We start from the raw sequence: 21991 nt of genomic DNA on the forward strand, positions 1-21991 counted from the left end.
AAAGAGCACAAAAAGAAATGAAAGCAGAAGATTGCTACAGAGCAAGACAAAGGCCTTATGGTGATCTTTTTAATCTATCAAGTCTAGTGGTGTGTCTTCAAAAAAGGAAAAAGCCAAACCCAGCAGAAATATTGGATTATGTACAACCACTGCCAAGATAGGAAAGAAATCGTTATAAAAATGCTTTTAAAAAGGTGCTTTACTATAAGAGAAGTGCAGTTGTATTAATACACAGGGAAAAGTAAAAATTTTCACAGTGGATATGAATGGACAAAAGCAGTGGAGAAATCTCAAAAAGAGAGGGTGAAGATCCCTGCCTCTGAAAGGTGAAGGAGGCTCATTCACCTAGATGCACATCAACCTTCTTCGTGACATACTCACTTCACTGGGGGAGATGGTCCCTATTCCAGGTTCGGCACCTGTACCATGTAGTTTCTATCAAAAAAAACAAAAAAAAAAACAAAAAAAAGATAGAAAGAAAAAAAATCTGTGATTTTGGGTCTCTTGTTGAAGCAGCATTGAGCGGTGTGCACAGACAATGATAGCAGGAATATAAATGACTCCTGTACAAATGGAGTCAATGAGACAGCTTGTTCATGACATTCAATCATCTCGAATAATGTGGAAGAATAGACCTGAATTAATTTCGGTCAAAGCTGCACTGCAAAATCAAATGCTTGAAGAAACAAAAGATTAAATGTTATATGACTCAAAATATTTGCGACATCTAAAGAAATGCAGAAACAAAATTGAATTGCCGTTTATTGTCATTTGGCTTAGTGAGGATGAGAATAAATTATTTTAAAGGAATAGTTCACCCAAAAATAAAAATTCTCTCATCCTTTACTCACACTCATGCCATCCAAGATGTGTATGACTTTCATTCATCTGCTGAACTCAAATGAAGATTTTAAGATTAATTTCTTAGCTCTTTTGGTCCATACAATGCAAGTAAATGGGTGCCAAAATTATTTTTTTAATTATTATTAATATTTTTGTGATTTAAATTCTTCATGCATACCGCCCCCTACTGGGCTGAGAGAAGCCATGAACATGATATGCCCCTTGCTAGTAGTCAGAAGCAGATGGAGGGCAGGGACATTCTCATTATAGAGAGCACTTTCCAGGATAAAAGTGTGCAAGCAAGAGTCAACTTTTAGGAAAACATTTGCATACAGATGGCCTCAAAGCTAACAAACATAGACTAAAATACGCAAATCTCCAACTCTGATTTCATGGTGTCTGTGGCAGGGCAGAGTTCTGGGCTGGGTCAGGATTCCCGGCCCCTAATTAGGCTGATGAAGCCTGAGAGGGATAAAGGCGACCGGAGACAGCAGTGTGACAGACAGACAGACAGAGAGAGAGAGAGAGAGAGAGAGAGAGAGAGAGCGAGAGAGAGAGAGAGAGTGAGTTGCGGGCAGCTGCCAGATACCTGTGTGTGTATTTGTCTTTTTGGTTAAGTTTACAATTAAATGATCATTTATATTGTCAAGCCAGTTCTCACCTCCTCCTTTCCATTGAACTGTGTTACAGTGTCTTTAACATGGTTATTCATAGGGTGGCTCAGCGGTTAAGGCTCTGGGTTCAAGTCCCAGCACCACCAAGATACCACTGTTGGGCCATTGAGCAAGGCCCTTGACCCTATCTTCTCCAGGGGCGCGGTTTCATGGATGACCCTGCGCTCTAACCCTAGCTTAGTTGGGATATGCGAAAAAAACTGCAATTCATTGGCTCTGTACCTGTACTCTGCACAATGACAATAAAGTTGAATCTTAATTCATATAGCTTAGATATAATGAAGCAAATTTATGTAGTGCACTCTGAATGGTCTAGTAAAATGACCGTTCTGGGAGTGGTCATCTATTTATGATTTTCAAAACACACATTTTTGCAGAGGGCCTTATGGTTTTCAAAACACTAATTTTTGCAGAGGGTCTTCAGGCTAAAATATGATCTGCATGAAAAAGTCAACTGTGACAGGGCGGAGGGTGGGGCCGGGTGGTGATTCTGCACACCCAGTCCCTTATCAGGCTAATCAAGCCTCCGAGAGGGATAAAGGCCGACTGCGAATGGTGGTGCAACAGCTGAGGAACGGCCACTGACCGCGAGGGGAGAAGGGGCTCCTAACTGACCGCCTGGAGTGGTCAGGGCCGCTGCCAGGGATGGAGGAGTCCCCTACCGGCCGCTGAAACACAGCGGGGTCTGAGACCGCCAACCGCGAGTGGGGAGGGGCTCGCTGCCGACCGACTGGAAGGGAAAACCGCTGGCAGGGGTGGGGGAGACCCCCTCTGTTCCCAGAGAACGCGACAGGGCGTTCTGTCTGCCAGGGGCTGAACGACTGCCACCGATCCGCCCGGGGAAGCGTGGCTGTCATCCGTTAGAGTGTGGAGGAGTGGCCGAGGACCAAGCTACGGTGTATCAGAGAACTTGCGAGTAAGTTTTTTTTCATCTCTCTCTCACTGCTGCTACGCGTTGGTGTTTTTTACAGTGTTTTTACAAGCACCCCCCCATTTTTATTATTTCTGTTTTCCTCCCCTTGTCCCCTCCCAGAATCAGGAAGGCTGGGATGACCTACCAGTAGATGGGGCTATGAGCACGCCCACCCCCAGGGAAAGAGGGAGGGGGGGGTTTACATCATGAATGTGACAGGGCGGAGGGCAGGGCCGGGTGTTGATTCTGCACACCCGGTCCCTTATCAGGCTAATCAAGCCTCCGAGAGGGATAAAGGACGACTGTGAATGGTGGTGCGACAGAGAGAGAGATCGTTTACGGGCAGCTGACAGTCATGTGTGTGTTTGTGTGTGTGTGTGTGTGTGTGTCTTTTGTTAAGTTTTATATTAAAACTATTATTTATATTGTCAAGCCAGTTCTCGCCTCCCCCTTTCCCTTATATTCCCTTTACACCAACATCCTAGATCATTTGTAGGGGAACTGATAATGAAGGTAGACTTTTTTAGCATCACATGATCTATAAGCAAATAAATCCAATATTTTAATGACAAAAAATACTTTGTTAATAGTTAAATACTTCCTTGCATTCCCAGTTTAAGAAATGAATATTTTAAATTTAAAACAAAAGTGTAAACACTGTGGTGCTATTGAACTATTGGCAATTGACCAATGCCATGAAATTGGGGTGTGACTATCTTGTTTTAGTTTTTTTTTAAAATTGGTAATTTTTTCTATAAATCTCCCCCTTTGACCAGCCCTAGCCAGTAGGTGGTGATATGCATGAAGAATCGCCAAAAAAAACAAATGAAGAAGAATGTGGAAGTGAAAATATAATAATAAAAAAAAAAAGATTTACCCACACCTATTATATTGCTTCTAAATATATACACTGTAAACCCTTATGTTGTCGTAACTGGAAAAATCAGTTTTGGGCTCATAACTTAATTATCCAAGTTCCTTGAACTTATTATTTTTTTAAATCCATAAACTTAAGGTTTTAGGTGTAAAAATTCAAACTTTGGAGTACAAAATTGAGGCTATGGGAAATACCCACAATGCCTTGCACGTGAATTATTTATACAAATATTGAATACAATTATAAAGTTTTAAACAGTTAAATAGCAAATCTGAGTTAAGTCTATATTAACTTAAATAGTTATGTAATTCTATATTTTTACTTTATTACTCAATTCAATTGAGGAAATTAGTATATTCAATAAATTAAGTAGTCAACTCATTAAGGTAATCAGTGTAGATTTAATGCTGGCTTTATGTGGTTTTTGGAGATTCAAAATTCTGGCCTCCATTCACTTATATTGTATGGACCTACACAGCTGAGATATTCTTCAAAAAAATTCATTTGTGTTCTGCAGAATAAAGAAAGTCATCCATGTCTGGGATGGCATGAGCGTGAGTAAATTATGAGAAAATAAATATTTTGGGGTGAACTGTTCAATTTCCTGACTTCAAAGCGGTTTCCAATGCGGTTATGGAAAGAAACACATCTGTGTTTGTGTCGGTGGGGGAAGACGCCTTTCTAGTATGGATGAGAAGCGAAAATAGGCAAAATTGATGTGTTTTCAAATGAAAACATAGTAGACATGGCCTAAAGTATTTTATCTATCATTCAATGAATGATTAATGGATAATTTAAATGCTTTATAAAACATTAATAGTTCTAACAAATATATTTTCTGCCACACAGCCTGAAATCTTTCTGTTTTTGTTCAATCTCATCTTTTCACTTTGGCATCAAGTCAAGCCAACCAATGTAGTAATTTTTCAAGGTTATACAGCTGATGAGTGTATCACTCTGTCCTTATTATAAATATAAATAATATTATAACTCAAAAACATTGTACAAGATATTTCACCAATTTTCCCAAGCAAGTAATAACATCTATAGTATACTGTGTTGAACTGGATCATAGTAAAATCATAGTTTTTTCTTTAAAAAAGTAAAGAGGTCTTAGGTTGGCTCCATCACAAGGAAGGTCAACCCCTGGTTCCCCTGTGCTGGTGGTAAAACATTTAAGCAACTTCAATTAGCACCACTGTGCCCTTGAACAAATCCTTTAATCTGTATCTGTGACTGGACTGCTGTAGCATAGCTACCTGGGCAGTGAGGCAAGTACCTCATTCAACGATCAGGAGGGTACAGGTTCAGTCGTGCTTAGGCAGTTCTCTGCTCAATCCTGTTGTCAGCGGTTGAGGCTCTGGGTTACTGACCAGAAGGTCGAAGGGTTCAAGCCCCAGCACCGCTAAGATCCCACTGTTGGGCCCTTGAGCAAGGCCCTTGACCCTATCTGCTCCAGGGGCGCCGTATCATGGCTAAACCTGCACTCTAATCCCAGCTAAACTGGGATATGTGAAAAAAAATACATTTCACTGTATATATGCAAAAATGTATGTATAATGTGTGACCAAAATAAAGGCTTCTATTCTATTCTACCCACTATATTAAATGACTTGTATCGTGACATAGACATTTTGGTCATATCCACCATCCATCAATCTATAAATATCAAAGACACAAGAATTCCTTTAAACCCACGGACAGCTAAGATTTAGTTTTTTTTACTTCAAATCAAAGCAAAAATTCTATAACTGATATTTTGTCCACAGCATTTGAATAAAGTCTAAAAGAAGACTGCTTTGAAAAATACAAGGTATTCAGTGACAAAACATAAGATGCATGTGGAATTTCACCTCTAAACATGCACATCTGCAGCGGAAATACATTTTATGTGCTGGGATTTTTTCCCACAACACCAGTATAAAATGTGACAGCAATTATCAGACTGATTTGAAGAATATGATGTAATTATGAATATTATGGGTAATTTCAGCTGTTCTGACAGCTAAAATATGAAAGGGATAAATAATTGTACAGCTAGGATGGGGCACGCATTCAACAAGGCATTAGAACATGCCACACTGCTTATCAAACAGGATTTCTGCAAGTTTCAAATAATCAAGTCATGTTCTCCACTTAATGAGTTCATGGAAGAATAATATTCATCACACATATAAAGTTGTGTTAATCATATTCTAATTGGTACATTTACCAACATATAAATACATAGCCGATGAATAAACAACCATATTTACCTACAAATGATATTTAATGATTTCATGCAGGGACATCAGTGATAAATGTTTATCGTAGCACAACGGTAATATTTAATTACCGTTTTAAGGTAAGGTATATTTAAGTCTTAATTTCCTTACATTCACATAGCATTGTTCCTATTAAACCCTCAAGCCATTATTTACAGTAAACTGAAGACATTTGTATTTCTTGCATAGTTTCTTTTTTTAAAACATGCTCCTCATTTGCAACGTGGTGATGCCACCACCTCCTCTTCTGTGCCCCAGTGCCACGTTATTACAAGAATATTTTGAATAACGTTTAAATAAAGTTTAAATGTTTTAAGAAAAAAGCAATGCACAGTAATAGCAAACCAAACTCAGAACAGTCCCGAGATGGATAGGTTTTGTGTGGGCTGTTTGCAAGCCGTTGAGACAATTGAAATGATGAGACAATTGGTGATTCTACACACCCGGTCCCTTATCAGGCTAATCAAGCCTCCGAGAGGGATAAAGGCCGACTGCGGAGGATGATGCGGGAGAGAGAGAGAGATTGTTTACGGACATGTCCGTCGTGTGTGTGTGTTTGTCTTTTGTTTAAGTTACTCATTAAAATATTATTTATATGGACAAGCCGGTTCTTGCCTCCTCCTTTCCATTGAACTGCGTTACACTGTTCAATGATGCTTAGGTTAAAAGTTTAGGATAAAAGCGTCTGCTAAATGACTAAATGTAATAGTAAATAACTTGCACAGCTTCATTCATTACAATTGAAGTCATCAATAGTCACTGTGGTGGTGGGGGCGTGGTCGAGCGCTGGCTCATCACCTGTCAAAGATTATCTCTAACAGCTGTTTGTCATTGCAGTGAGAGCTGGAGATGGATTTACGGGCAAGCAAGATGCCAGTGAGGGGAGAGAGAGCTACACACACCCCGAGACCATGCCATTTACAAGGAACAATATATTTCCGCTGAAAAGCGTAGCCTTTGAGTTGTTAAAAATAAATAATCCTTTGAGTTGTATTCGCCGTCTCTCGCTTCTTCCTTTCACCTCATGAGAACCTGTTATAGTCACATTTACAGATCTACCTCTCAAACGTATAATTATTTTACATAAATGTCTTTCACCAACCAGAGAGCCAGAGTGCTACAGTTGTTAGTTCTGCACGTATCCAATCATCTCGTTTCACTGAAGTGGTTCATGTGTCCATTTTTCTTTGCTTTTTCAGAGATCTAAAAGCTTTAAATTCTGTTAGTTCCAAGCATCCAGGGAGCATCCAGCCACCAAACAAGATGGCCCAATGACATTTTATGACAACTGTCATAAAGTAACATTAATCGTGTTAAAGTCACTATAGATGAAGCGCCTCCCCCTGTTGTTCTGAATGAGGGTGTGTTCCATTCCGAAGTGATCGTCCCTATATATTTTGAAGACTTTACCATCCACTCTAAGAGCTCTGAAAGGCTAAAAGGTGTGGGTCTCAAAAATAAGGGCAATTCAGAACATTAAGTAATTTGTATTGGAAATGCAGTTTGAAGCGATCTTAAAGCATGACTATCATGATTGTTCTCCCTTCAAAGTGCCCTTCGGAGGGTGACTTATGCAGTTTGGAACGCAGTCTGAGTTCGAAAACTAGCAGGAATTGTTCAAGGAACAAAAAGAAGTCACTTCCTTAAACCTTCTTGAAATCGGTCTATCATAATAACAAGAAAAATATTCCAATACAGCTCTACAAAATTAAATGTAGTATGTAAATGCATAGTAACATGAACACTGTAAAATAAAGTGTGACCAAAAATTTTAAATATTAATTAATAATCTTAATTGGTTGGACAGAGAAGCTCTGATGAATTTAGAATGAAATCTCCTCATGTTTTCTACCTGAGAGCCGAGTTGGGTCTTAATCCAGTTGAAGTAGTAGTTCAGGTCGCTGCCCTCCATCAGGTCACGTCCCCAGGCAGCCAGCTTGGCTATGATCCTCGCAGCCTGAGGGGAAAAAGAGAAACGTTGTGCCAATGCCTCTAAAAATTTATTTCTGTTATATGTGATTTCCATACATATCTTTTCTGCAATTCAAAGGACTGGCAAGAGCCTTTTTCTTTGTTGTATAATGATACTGTGAAACAATAAAGACATTTAAACCAAAGCAACAAATGAGAAATACTAGGCTAAAACAGAAGCAATTCATCCTAAGGAGTAGTATTATAAGTGCAGCAAAGTTAACAATTTGGTAAGAAAAATACAATGAGATGAAAGGACTGTTCACACTGACAGTGAATTTATTACTGGAGATAAAATACAGCATACTGACTGGTTGCAATACTGTTATAGGTGAGCTGCACAACTGACATCCTATTTTCATTCAAACTTTTTTTTTCATTGATTGTTATCAATGAAAAACATAATTTTGGAGGGAATATTATTTATATATAAGTTGCACCAATGCTTAATGCATCTTTTCATGAACAAGCTGAACAATCCATGAATCAAACTTATTTAAAATGCCAACAATTTCTGACATGTTTTTATTTTTTATTATATATTTGATTAGATTGTATTCCTGTATGTGGACAGAGACAAAACACATGTAATGGGAAAAATGCTTACAGTTACTTTTAAGTTCATCTTGTCAAAACTTGAACAAAGTGCACTCCAAAAAATAATTTAGCATATTTTTAAAGGAGACCTATTATGCCCCATTTACAAGATGTAATACAAGTTTCAGGTGTCCCCAGAATGTGTCTATGAAGTCAAAAACATCGGGCCGGGATTTTACATAGCAACTGGCCCAAAAGTTATTCACTGTCCTTTTCTGCATATCAAGGTGCCGTTTTGAGGTCCGTTCTGCATAACGCAGGGCCCATTTTAGCTTATCGCGGCCCATTCGGCCCATTTCGCAGCCGACCCACCGGCCCGCTCGGTTCTCCTGATGGCCAGTCCACCCCTGATCGGCCCCAATGCGTCAGCCCACCGGGAAAATGCCCGGTATGCCAGATTAACAGTCCAGCCCTGAGTTCAGCCATATATGTATGAATATATATATATGGTCTCCGTAAATACAATCAGAGACAATGGTAACTGACAGTAAGCGTTTTTGGTTAAAAATAAAAAATAACAACATAGCTCTGGTCTCTGTGAATACAATCAGAGACAATGGTAACTTTAGCTGCATTAGCCATGGAATCAGCTAACAAGCACATTCGGAAAGGTGATTTGCAAACATTCACAAAATATACTTACATCTTCAGGATATAAAGCTGGAACACAAACAGTTGGTACTGATCCATGCTTGAGAATCAAATTTTTAGAAAATCCTGCTTTATATTGACACTCATTCACAAAGCAGTCCGGTGTAAAATGATTTGCACAAACATACACACATTGTTGTATGTTTTGGAGCACATTTACTTAAAAAACAAAACTTGTCCACTACATCTTCAGTGGCTCTGATGCCGGGAGTACATTAAGACTCATATGTTCACTTTTAAAGCCAAAAACAGAACACTTATAACACTTACGAAGCTGAGACATTATTCTTCTCACTCTATCTGCTCCAGCTCGAAAACAAATTACAGACTGTGTGTAGATCACTCAGGGGAGGATCTATGATAATAGGGTGGAGTGATCAGGCATGCTCTAACGTGATGTCATTTTAGTGCAGAAATGAAAACCACTCAATTTGACAATGTTTTTGATTAATAAAAATATAAGAAAGAGTAGTGGGTGGACTTTTAACATTGTAGGGTGGTTGTGTAAACACACTGCCGACTCACATTTATGTAAAAACACCATGCAAAAGTGAATTTCTGCATAATAGGTCCCCTTTAAGATTTCCGTATTTCAATTTAAAAAAATAATAAATTCCATCAAATTGAAGTGTAATTTTTTACTAAATTAAATTAATACAAAATTTAAAAGTTTAGGTTTTTTATTTAATTTTGTTGAAAGTACTCAATTAAATTTGATAGAGTTTAGTTCAGAAAAAAAAATGCGTAAATCGTAAAAATATATTTTTTTGTGTGTCACACATAATGATGTTAAGACATATATATATATATCAGTTTTGTTTCTGTTAAAGCATGATTATCTGTAAAGGTGCTTTGAAACAATGTGTGTTGTGAAAAGTACTATACAAAATCGACTCACTGAAGACGGATCACATGTAATCCAATGTCTTCATTCCCACTGATGACCGTTGCATTGAGTTAAAGCTTATTTGCTAAACATAAAAATGTTCTCCGTTTTGTCGCATTGCTGGACACACCCACATCGCATTACTAAAGGTCTACAATTTTTCTTTATAATGAGTGAAATTGACTTCTGGTTGCTTTGTCAGTGTGAACATCATGTTAAAAATAAAGAGTAGAAAGTGGAGAATTCTTATACTGTAACAGTTTAGTAAGGACTATAGATGATGATTTGTCGAAGATGTGTGTAGCCTAGCAGTTAGCACACGTTATAACACAGAGCTGGATGCTCATATGGGTGAAGTGAGTTCGAATTCCACTAATAAGATTTCCTGATCCAGTTCCCCATTACTTCCTGTCTTATCTCTATTTCCCTCTAATCCTGTCAAATAAGTGCCAATTATGTGCCTTAATTGTGAAAAGTGGAGGTGACTTTTGCTTTAGACAGAAACATTCAACCTGAAATTAAGGATCCTAACACCACTGAAGAATATGTTACAATTCTTGACCATGTGATTCACTGAGGGCTCTTTCCCTCCCTCCATCACTGTGTGTGCTAGATAATGAATGCATTCAGATTCAGAGCCATTCTGATGTTTCCAGAAGACATGACATTTACACTGCTTGCAATGCAAAGGGAGAACTTTAAACTGTTTCATTAAAAGTTGAGGTGAGCATGGCACAGGGATAATAATATCCGCACGCAGTTCATGGCCCTGTGCCCAAAGTCTGCCTGAAGGGTAATAAACTGTGAAGACTGACTTCACAGTGCTCTGTGTGTGAAGTGGGTGTCCTTAGAAATAAAGTGTCCAAGGAAATAGTTTTGCTTTTGAGTATCTGTTCAAAACTAAGCATGGAGATACTTTTGATAAATTATTGATGTACTCCACATCAATTAGGGCTCTCAAACAAAGGGTTATTAAGGGTTATGGCCCTAAATAATAGCCCAATCACCTTCTAAATGATAATGGATATAGAGGCTGTTGTTCAAATTAAAACAACTCTATGATTGCTTCATAGAATAACACTCTATACTTTATGTAATGTGCAATAAATACTACTAAGCAGTTAAAGTCTGGCAGTCATTGGACAATACCTGTAACTGCAGTCCGTCAAACAGTCTAAGCTATTAAGTCATTAAAGACATGTGTAGTCTCATTGCCTGTGTGGTATTGTTTCATATTCCATGGTGACCTTTGTCTGTGATGGAACGACCACCAGCTGCATATTCTACGGTTGTGAAATTTAAATTCTTGTGCCGGTAAATGAGCTACTTAAAATGCCTTAAATTAATTGGGAGCATTTTACATCAATGATAAGCTGATGCGTTAAGGGGACATTAGTTCACCCTCAAAGTAGACTAAAAATTCTACTAAGGACATTTAGACAAATTGAACTATGTGGATGGCATAATTTTAGTGTGCGGTCAATGATGAAACATCTGTGAAACAGAAAAGCCTCTGGCCCTTAAATTGTAGTCTTACTCCGTCTAATAGCTGCAACTTACCATGTGAACAGTAAAGAGATCTTGACGGTTCAGCATTGGGAGGAAATATGACCAGGCTGTGTTCTTAGTCTTCTTGGCATAATCAAAGAAGATATTCACTCTCTGATGATTTTCCTACATGGTGGAGCAAAAGACACATTATGGTAACATAAAATTAATTGATAATAAAAGATATTAACAGAAAAGTCATGGTCCAAGCCACGCCTTCTGATATTAATGTTCAAGGTTTTATTTCATTGCTTTCCACTGGACATTAAAATATTTTATAAACGAATAACATTTTACAAGTGACTATTAAAAAACGAATCACTGTACACTGATCATTTCAGCTGAGCATTCCTCAGAGGCTTTTAAAAGTTTTTAATTAGATTATGTCCCTTTGATAATTATTTTTCTATAATGTTCTGTAATTTCTGTAATGTTCAATAGAAAACGATCAAAAGAGCACTTTTTTAGTTTCAGTAAGATGAGGCCATTTTAGCATGTGCTTGCCAAAATCTTAACCTAGACCTTTTCACATAATAAGAAATGGTGTAAATATTGAAGACATACCATTATATAAATTTACATTAAAATATATAGAACATTTTATAACTTTCATTGTGTTTACAGTTATTGATAGTCCGTTGAGTATCAGAATGTCAGAAACAGATTTCTATTTTAGAAGCCAATGATCCAAATTCACCATTTGTAAGGTTTCACTTCATGTGCTACAATTGGTAGCACTGCGGCATCCTTGAAAAATGCTTTATATACCCTAAATGTACAAGATACTTGAAGAGTTCAGTGAGTAAGACAGACCCTTCATTTCCTCAATTTCCCATGAGACAGATGGGTAAAATACAAATAACTTTTAAATGGAAAGATGAGCCTGTTTGTTTTGGTTTTAAAATGATAATCACTTTGCATAACAATGGAAGTAATTGTATGAATACAGAAATGCTCAGTATAGACACTACAGTTCCACAGGCTACATAAAAGCTATTGAAAGTTAAGGCCATCTATCTGTACAGTCTTGATGGATTATATTGCTGCAGTATACAGAGAAAAGGCTATACTAGAGCATCAATCCGTGTCTGGGCAATAATGTACTATTTTGTCTAAATCAGCAGGAGGACCTCCCATTTCTCCTTTTTGAAGGTTTGCAGACCAAGGCTCTGATTGGGTATTTGTGGAGGAAAAAAGCAAATGTCATAGAAATATTCGCATAACTGTCAGTGTTTTTCATTTCAATACGTTCATTTTTATGGACATTAAATTTGTACTTGTTACATATCTGAAATTGTGCATGGGTGTGTGTTTTTACCTGCAGCGTGTCATCAATCAGGGTCAAGATGTACTGAACTGTTTGCTCCTTGGATATATGAGACATCAGGTTGAGGAAGGTCTTTGCACACTATCAAACATTTCAGAAGAATGTATAAATATTTGATTGCATTACAACCATATACAATGAGAGTCTATTGATTTGGTCTTATTCACAAAGATTAAAATGCACTAACCAAATATAAAAAAACAGAAATGTACCTCATTAATGTTGCATAACTGATCAGACATTTTATTAAGTGCTTAAGATTAAGCTACCTATACCTAAGATGGGACAGTGTGGATGGGGGAAAAATATTATCAACCTGATGTCCTTCTTTTGTCAGAATTGCTTGTTTTTCTTCAGACATGGCAACCTCAAACTTCTTAATGAACTCACAGTCCTCGGCTGAGATCATTTGGCCCCTGAAAAACAAATGAAACAAGTTTTAGGATTAGCTTCCTAATGACTAAAATGAGACCCTTTCAGGCCCTTTATATTGGCTTTAGGTAGGTACCATTGTTTTGTTGTTGTTTTTTTACCTAAAATTTCAAATAAGCTTTGCTCAAGATCACACACATGTTTTTGTTTGTCTGAGAACAGCTTTTTTCTTCATGTATGTTACAATATTGTGAGACAATCATGAAGCTCTCTATGGTTTGAATTTGTTATTAATTTGTAATCTTACTGTCAAGGAAAAATGGAGTGAAATTACACTTTTGTCTTTATTGCAATCTGTTTTCAGACCATTTATCATACATCTTCTTTTATAAGAGAATTTCCATATCATTATTAAATTAGATTGTTTAGAGCAGAAATAAAAAAACAATAATGACCAATAAACTTTTAAGCGCATAAATAGGGGTCCAAGCACCGAAGATGCAGGAACCCTTTTCTATTTGTTCCAATTTTCTTACTATTAGGGGTCCAAGCACCGAAGGTGCAGGGACCATATTGTATTTGTTCAGATTTTTAGGGGTCCAAGCACTGAAGGTGCAGGAACCCTATTGTATTTGTTCTGATTTTTAGGGGTCCAAGCACTGAAGGTGCAGGAACCATATTGTATTTGTTCCAATTTTCTTATTATTAGGGGTCCAAGCACTGAAGGTGCAGGAACCCTATTGTATTTGTTCTGATTTTTAGGGGTCCAAGCACTGAAGGTGCAGGAACCCTATTGTATTTGTTCCGATTTTTAGGGGTCCAAGAACTGAAGGTGCAGGAACCCTATTGTATTTGTTCCGAGTTTTAGGGGTCCAAGCACTGAAGGTGCAGGAACCCTATTGTATTTGTTCCGATTTTTAGGGGTCCAAGCACTGAAGGTGCAGGAACCCTATTGTATTTGTTCCGATTTTTAGGGGTCCAAGCACTGAAGGTGCAGGAACCCTATTGTATTTGTTCCGATTTTTAGGGGTCCAAGCACTGAAGGTGCAGGAACCCTATTGTATTTGTTCCGATTTTTAGGGGTCCAAGCACTGAAGGTGCAGGAACCCTATTGTATTTGTTCCGACTTTTAGGGGTCCAAGCACTATTGTATTTGTTCCGATTTTTAGGGGTCCAAGCACTGAAGGTGCAGGAACCCTATTGTATTTGTTCCGATTTTTAGGGTTCCAAGCACTGAAGGTGCAGGAACCCTATTGTATTTGTTCCGATTTTTAGGGGTCCAAGCACTGAAGGTGAAGGAACCCTATTGTATTTGTTCCGATTTTTAGGGGTCCAAGCACTGAAGGTGCAGGAACCCTATTGTATTTGTTCCGATTTTTAGGGGTCCAAGCACTATTGTATTTGTTCCGATTTTTAGGGGTCCAAGCACTGAAGGTGCAGGAACCCTATTGTATTTGTTCCGATTTTTAGGGGTCCAAGCACTGAAGGTGAAGGAACCCTATTGTATTTTTTCCGATTTTTAGGGGTCCAAGCACTGAAGGTGCAGGAACCCTATTGCATTTGTTCCTATTTATAGGGGTCCAAGCACTGAAGGTGCAGGAACCATATTGTATTTGTTCCAATTTTCTTATTATTAGGGGTCCAAGCACTGAAGGTGCAGGAACCCTATTGTATTTGTTCCGATTTTAGGGGTACAAGCACTGAAGGTACAGGAACCCTATTGAATTTGTTCCAATTTTTAGGGGTCCAATCACTGAAGGTGCAGGAACCCTATTGAATTTGTTCCGATTGTCGTATTATTATTTTTCTTCTTCTTCTACTTAATAATAATAATAATAATAATAATAACATTAGGGGTCCAAGCACTGAAGGTGCAGGAACCCTATTGTATTTGTTCCGATTTTTAGGGTTCCAAGCACTGAAGGTGCAGGAACCCTATTGTATTTGTTCCGATTTTTAGAGGTCCAAGCACTGAAGGTGCAGGAACCCTATTGTATTTGTTCTGATTTTTATGGGTCCAAGCACTGAAGGTGCAGGAACCCTATTGTATTGTTCCGATTTTTAGGGGTCCAAGCACTGAAGGTGCAGGAACCATATTGTATTTGTTCCAATTTTCTTATTATTAGGGGTCCAAGCACTGAAGGTGCAGGAACCCTATTGTATTTTTTATGATTTTTAGGGGTCCAAGCACCGAAGGTGCAGGAACTCTACTGTATTTGTTCCGCTTTTCTTATTATTAAGGGTCCAAGCACCGAAGGTGCAGGAACCCTATTGTATTCATTCTGATATTCTGATTCTGATTTATTATTCTTTTTCTGCTATAAAAGTGTCTGTGCCTCAGAGATCGTAAGTCACAGAGACATCAAACTTGGTGGGATGGTCAGAAATCCCCATACTCACTACACACGCACCTGTCGACACTAGGTGGCACTATAATAAGCACCTTTGTGTTTGTGGTCATAACTCTGGAACTGTAAGGGCTAAGATCAAAATATTTTTTTTCCTTTGGATCTTAGAGTCAAGATGTATATCTCTGATTTAAAAATAAAAAAAAGAATTCTGGAAAATTCCTCCAAGACAGATTCGCACTAAATTTGGAATGCATCATCTATGGAACCTCCTGACAAAAAGTTATCAAAATAATTTTATTTTGTTGAAGTGTTACAAAGATATAAGCTAACAAACTGATCAGGTGTTGTTCATGTAATAGAAATGTACCTATATCTACCAAACTAAAACTTCAAATGTAGCTAAACTTGATACACATAGACAACACGACATTCTGAGGCTACACGTCAAGATGCTTCAAAATCCGCCAATAGGGGGTGCTACTGAAAACTGAAAAACGCTCATAACTCCACAGCTGCATGTGATCAACGATGTTGAAAATTGGTTTGCATCTTCTATGGCCCAAAGGCAAACATATCACTCAAATATTATTTTGAAAAAACAACAAACATGACCGCCAGCAGCCAATCAAATTTCAGCAGCTAATAGCATAAAACCTGAATGGCTGGCCACTACAAAACTTGAGATATTAAAACACAGTGTCAAAATGAGGCTGTGTACCAAGTTTTGTGAGAATCAGCAACAAGGTGGCCGATAACAAATACATTTCAGTTTTTGATAATTACTCCGCATCCAAGCACATTCAAATCAAAATGCTTTTTACCTCTAAATCCTTGCGTTAAGTCCTACAAAATTTATATCTCAGTTTTATTTAATTTTATAACATGTTTCTGCCATTCTAATTTACTGAAAACCCTACTTTTTCTAACTCCTCCTAGGGCGTTAATCAGATATTCACCAAACTTGGCCCAGGTCAGCACTAGACCATGCAGGCAAAAAGGCTAGAACAGGGGTCGGGAACCTATGGCTCGCGAACCATAAGTGGCTCTTTGATATAAATCAAGTGGCTCACCGGGTGTCACACCATTCACCAACACATGATCATTTAAAACTTTCTAGAGATAATTTTCCAACAGAAAGTGTGGGTGCGATTGAAGTCAATGGCAGTTTTGATTTCCTTTCTTCCGAATTTGTCATATAGCTATTCCTAGTGAACAAGGTTTGAAATTAACACCCGCCACATGCAGATTTTTCATGCGGAGTATTTTGCTGATGTACCAGCCACTGTGGAAGGCGATCTGTAAGACTTCTCGGAGTGATATATTACAAGAAATTAGACACACAGATATGTGTTTGATAAAACGCGATTATATTTTGGAGAACAGACGAAAGAAAAGCCGCCAATGTGTGTCTGATTTGATATATGTGTGCAGTGAGCTCTGCTGTTCTCTGTGTAATTTTTTTATGCGCACCCAGGTTGTGATATAGCACCAGCCACCCGCAAAATGCGATGAGACGCAATCCAGTTTGCGAGCTCCTCATCCAAATGTTTTTAATGCAAGAGTAATTTTGCTCATCTACCTGCAACAGGTGGGTGAACTGTAAGACGTCTTGGAGTGACACATGACAAGAAATTCTGTTAGTCAAAACGCACTTGAAGAAACACAATTTATTAAGAACAGACAAAAGAAAAGCCATCAATGCTTGTGTCTGATTCTCTGTTTGTTCAGAGGTGTGTAACGGTACCTTGTCTCGTGAAACAAGCGCATGTACAGAGTTATCACACCTTTTTCTCTGTTTCATTCAACTGAAAACAGTTGAAGAATAATGTTGTCTATGAGAATGCTGCACATGATCTCTGATCATCTCGTGAGGTACTGTGAGTTTCGTTTATTTCCACTGAGCATTTCTCTCTTACATTTGTGAACACAACTCTGCAGATTCAGTAATAGGAGTAAAACGAGGAGCGCTGCAGCTCGAGTGTCTGATAGAAACACAGATCACAGCTTGGTGATATATCTTTATTTCATCCTTAATTAAAGTTCAAATAATACGAGAGCATGACATGTAAATAAGCGCAAACTCCAAAACTGTCATACTCTGTGCGGTCAGAGCTGCTTCAACCAGTTGCGGAAGAGACCCAATCTGAGCGGGAGTCAAGAACGGGAGAGATTTAAAGTTCCGCCGGCTGATACGTACTCTAACACGGAGACGCTTGTCTCTCACCCCCGCTGTCTGCAGCTGTCAACTTTGATGAGATCATCATGATAAGATAAATCTTATGTGAAAAATAACACTAAAATGACAAATTGACAAATGCTTATCAATAATACTCTTATGGCTAAAATGTTTGCAGTGTTCAGTGACTAAAATGTAAATATGACTAAATGTTGCTAAAATATGACTGAAATGTCAACAGTTTTCATTGACTAAAACTACATTAAATGCCCAGACTTTGTCAACTAAAACTTGACAAAAATAGGATAAGATTGACTAAATAAAAACTAAAAAGGACATTTGACACAGGATTAAGACGAAGACTAAATAAAAAATAAAACAGCTGACAAAATTAACACTAGTATTCAGTTGCCAGGTCATTAGGAGTGTATTAATGCAAAGCTAACATTTACGTGTTTTTAACGTCACTTTTTTGATTAATATGGTACCACCACTACCTCATTTTAAGCAAGGAAGAACCCTGAGCATGCATAATAAATATATATTATTCATCCTTTCATTCTCACCTTTTTGCCTATTTATTTTCAATCGCATTCCACTCTTAATTCATCTACAAACGAATAGCAAAAAACTAATCAAAATGTATTCCTTGATGCTAACGAGCGAAGCGTGATGCCTGTTTCACAAATCGCATGCCCCAAGCTGAGTTTGTTAGCCGAAGCAACGCTTGAGTTTGAGCTCCACCCTGTTATGCCTTCAGAATTTCTATAGAATCCCTCAACTGTTCAAGTGAATAGGCATCGAAAGTCAGATTCATCAGCCAATCATGCTTTAAGTGATGTACATAATTTGACAGCGAAAAGCACAAGATCTATAGCTGACAAGTTAGTTGTCATCACTGCTGCTATCGCCATTGAGAAAGTGATCCTTATAGTTTAAAAACCAGAGATATAAACAGGAAAGTAGGGCTGATTTTCACTTCAAGCTAATTAGTAGGTGCTTTTTGCATTGTTATAGCAACATCAGGATTTTTCAAAGTGTAAATTAGGCTGCATGAGCATTCAATGTCAGTTAAAGTTTTGAAAAGTAACCGTGGATCCTTACAAATCTAAAATTATTGCAAGCAACATTTCAATTGCAAATATTATTAGTTTGCTTTTTCCTAGTATTAGGCCTCCTTGGTTTTGGCTTTCATGCATGGACAGGTTTATAAATGTAAATTGGTATTATAAATTGGCTGCAACATAACGTGTAATGTTTAACATTTATCTGTTACATATATTAACACAATCTGCTTCCGTATTATTTGAACTTTAATAAAGCTATAACACATTAAAACTGCATTTAAGATGTAACGCCAGGGTGTTTACTTTAAAGAGCTCCGACTCCACTTATTCCACAATGAGAGTGCTTCTGTATTTACTTATTTGGTATTTTTGTATAATTCCCTCATACTTTGGGATCTATATAACTGAAGCTGTTTGGAAAGTTTAGAGTGCATCTGGACTGTGAGCTGTGTAATTCTTCCTCTCCTCAGTCAGGCGCGAGCTGCAGTGCTGCTCTTGTGTGCCATCATTGGAGTTTAATGTAACATTTTTGTCGACAATTTTTTATTGTCGACAACGTCGACTAATCATTTCAGCCCTAACATGGGGACAAAGATATTACTTTTTGGGGAAATGTCCTATGGTCTGATGAAACAAAAATAGAACTGTTTGGCCATAATGACCATTGGAGGAAAAAGGGGTGAGGCTTGCAAGCCAAATAACACTATCTCAACCAGGAAGCATGGGGATGGCAGCATCATGTTGTGGGGGTACTGGTGCACTTCACAAAATAGATGGCATCATGAGGAAGGAATATTATGTGGATATATAGAAGCAACATCTCAAGACATCAGCCAGGAAGTTAAAGCTCAGTTGCAAATGAGACTTCCAAATGGATAATGACCCCAAGCATACCTCCAAAGTTGTGGAAATTGCTTAAGGACAACAAAGTCAATGTATTGAAGTGGCCATCACAAAGCCCTGACCTCAATCTAATAGAATTGTGTCGATGTCCCAATATTTATGGACCTGACTGTATATACATTTAAAGTACCTACATTTAATTTAATCTGTAATTACACTGTTAAATTTACCCCTAACCATAAACCTATACCTATCCCAACCCTTACCCTAAACAATTATGATAATCTTAATTTAAAGGAATAGTTTATCCAATGATGATAAGTCTCACATCATGTACTCACCCTCATGCCATCCAAGATATGTATGAATGTCTTTCATTGACTGAACTCAAATTATGATTTTTAGAAGAATTGTCATCTGTTTTAGTCCATACAATGCAAGTGAATGGTGCCAAAATGTTGAGGTTCCAAATATAACATAAATCAGCATAAAAGTAATCCATAAGACTCCAGTGGTTAAATCAATGACTTCAGAAGTGATATGATAGGTGTGGGTGAGAAACATATCAATATTTAAGTCCTTTTTTTACTATGAATTATCCTCCGTGCTCAGTCAATCTCCACTTTAACTTTCACATTCTTCTTCATGTGCTTTTAGTGATTAGTATTCTTCATGCATATCACCCCCTACTGGGCAGGGAGAAGAATTTCAAGCAAAAAAGGACTGAAATATTTATTGTTTCTCACCCACACCTATCATATCGCTTCTGAAGATCTGGATTAAAACACTTGAGTCGAATGGATTAATTGAATGTGGCCTTTATGTGCTTTTTGGAGCGTCAAAATGTTAGCACCCATTCACTTGCATTGTATGGACCTACAGAGCTGAAATATTGTCCTAAAAATCATAATGTGTGTTCTGCAGACGAAAGTCATACACATCTTTTGGGTGAAATATCCTTTTAACCCTACCCCTAAATATACCCGTACCTCAACCTCAGTAGCAGCAAATGTGTATCCAATGAGAATTTTGCAGAACAAAATAGAATTTGCACAATAAGAAAATTCTTTATATGTATTTTAATGTTAGTGCATAGTAGTTAAAGACACCTAATATAAAAGTGGGACTGAAATTCCAACTTCAATCAGATTTTGCTCACACCTAAATAACTAATGTTATAAATATTTTGACTATCAAATACTGCCTTCTTTATCATAGACATTCAGTGAGAACAATAAAAATAAGAAATAATCATGGACAGATAAACACCCAGGCACGCAGACACAGACCACTGCGAGTGCCTTACAGCAGTCACAAGACACTGACACAGAAAGCGTTTCCTTAAAGGATGTAAACTTTGTTCCTGATTCAAAGAGGAATTACTCAAAGGAAATTAAGTTAAACATGCAATGCATATTTTACATTTTAAAATGCAATGTAATGTAATACAAATTCTAAACATACACGTATATAATCAACTTGCTTCATTCTTTTCTCAGTGGCAGTGTCTCAAACCTATTGTTGTGTGCTGCACACCTAGACAGCATTTTTAGGCATCATGAAGTCCACAAAAGTTCAGAATCATGCAACAGTATCATAAGAGGCAAAAATAAAAATAAATATAAAATGTAAAAATCAGGTAATATGTTCCCAAACAAAAGAGGTCAAAATCAGTATTTAGATTACACATTTAGCTGTTCCTTGTGATCTAGAGGACATATATAAAAAGCAGAAGTAATATGTACTCACTGGAGGTAGGACTGCCAGTTGACCTTGTTTGCTCGGACCTCTGCGGCCTTGGCTGCGATGATGTTTGTCGGGACGGCAGCATCCACTTCCCCTCGGATATCCATCTTGACCTCTTTGTTATTCTAAATCGGAACATTAAAAACTGGAAATAAATTCAAATCTTGATGTGCTACCCCTGGAAACACCACCATGACACTGCAGTCTAGCATCTTCATGCATAGGCAGCTAGATTACTCAGTTCGAACAAGGATAGATAACAGGGTGAAATAATACAAAATAAAACCAACATGACACATAACACATGCTAAAAATTTATGAAGGCGACGTTGTTGTTAATACACACACTGTAAAATTTATTTAGCATCGCAGTGGTAATGTGGCTACATTAGCTAGCTAACGTTTAAGCGGTAACAACTAATAACAACTACACGACTTTAGGAGTGTACTGAACTTATCAATGGGTTTTGACACGACATTTAAATATAAAGTGACAATATTGTTAACATTTCGTCCATACAAACAAAATCGCTGAATGGTCAGAGCCACTGCATCTGCTTATGTAAGCAAATGTCTAGTTAGAAAGCTAGCGCGACTGTCAATGTACAATATGACGTTCAGACATGCTTTAGCACAATTATCTGACAATTATTTGCGAGTCCATTAAGCTATAGTTCTACTATAAATATTACAAATACATTTGACTTTGCTTACCTGATGCCTCCGAGCTGTCAAAACGCAACAACACGTCGCGAAATCAATATCATGTGATGCAGTCATGTGAGGGGAGGGCTACAAATTAACCCTTTAAACAGACAAATCTTTTTCATATGTTAAATAGCAGTAGTAATGTCAATAACGTTTTTCTTCTTCTTTTTTTTTTTT

At 37.6% G+C, this 21991-nt stretch overlaps 1 protein-coding gene across 2 annotated transcripts in view; it reads right to left on the reverse strand.

The window, feature by feature from the left end:
* The window catches only part of LOC127645046 (V-type proton ATPase subunit H-like), a 46816-nt gene extending 24925 nt beyond the window's left edge, over window positions 1–21891 (reverse strand). Inside the window, exons 1-7 of one of the 2 annotated variants that reach the window (XM_052128561.1) lie at window positions 21821–21891; window positions 21110–21231; window positions 12868–12967; window positions 12543–12632; window positions 11237–11350; window positions 7424–7528; window positions 382–435 (exon numbers count right to left, since the gene is read on the reverse strand). In XM_052128561.1, coding sequence (XP_051984521.1) covers window positions 382–435; window positions 7424–7528; window positions 11237–11350; window positions 12543–12632; window positions 12868–12967; window positions 21110–21231; window positions 21821–21886 — 651 coding nt within the window. In that variant the 5' untranslated portion in view covers window positions 21887–21891. The remainder of the gene's footprint in view (window positions 1–381; window positions 436–7423; window positions 7529–11236; window positions 11351–12542; window positions 12633–12867; window positions 12968–21109; window positions 21232–21820) is intronic. The other variant, XM_052128562.1, reaches the window with a different exon arrangement.
* Window positions 21892–21991: the final 100 nt, after the last annotated feature.

Source organism: Xyrauchen texanus, chromosome 6, assembly GCF_025860055.1.
Source record: "Xyrauchen texanus isolate HMW12.3.18 chromosome 6, RBS_HiC_50CHRs, whole genome shotgun sequence".
In the NCBI taxonomy this organism is placed as follows: domain Eukaryota; kingdom Metazoa; phylum Chordata; class Actinopteri; order Cypriniformes; family Catostomidae; genus Xyrauchen; species Xyrauchen texanus.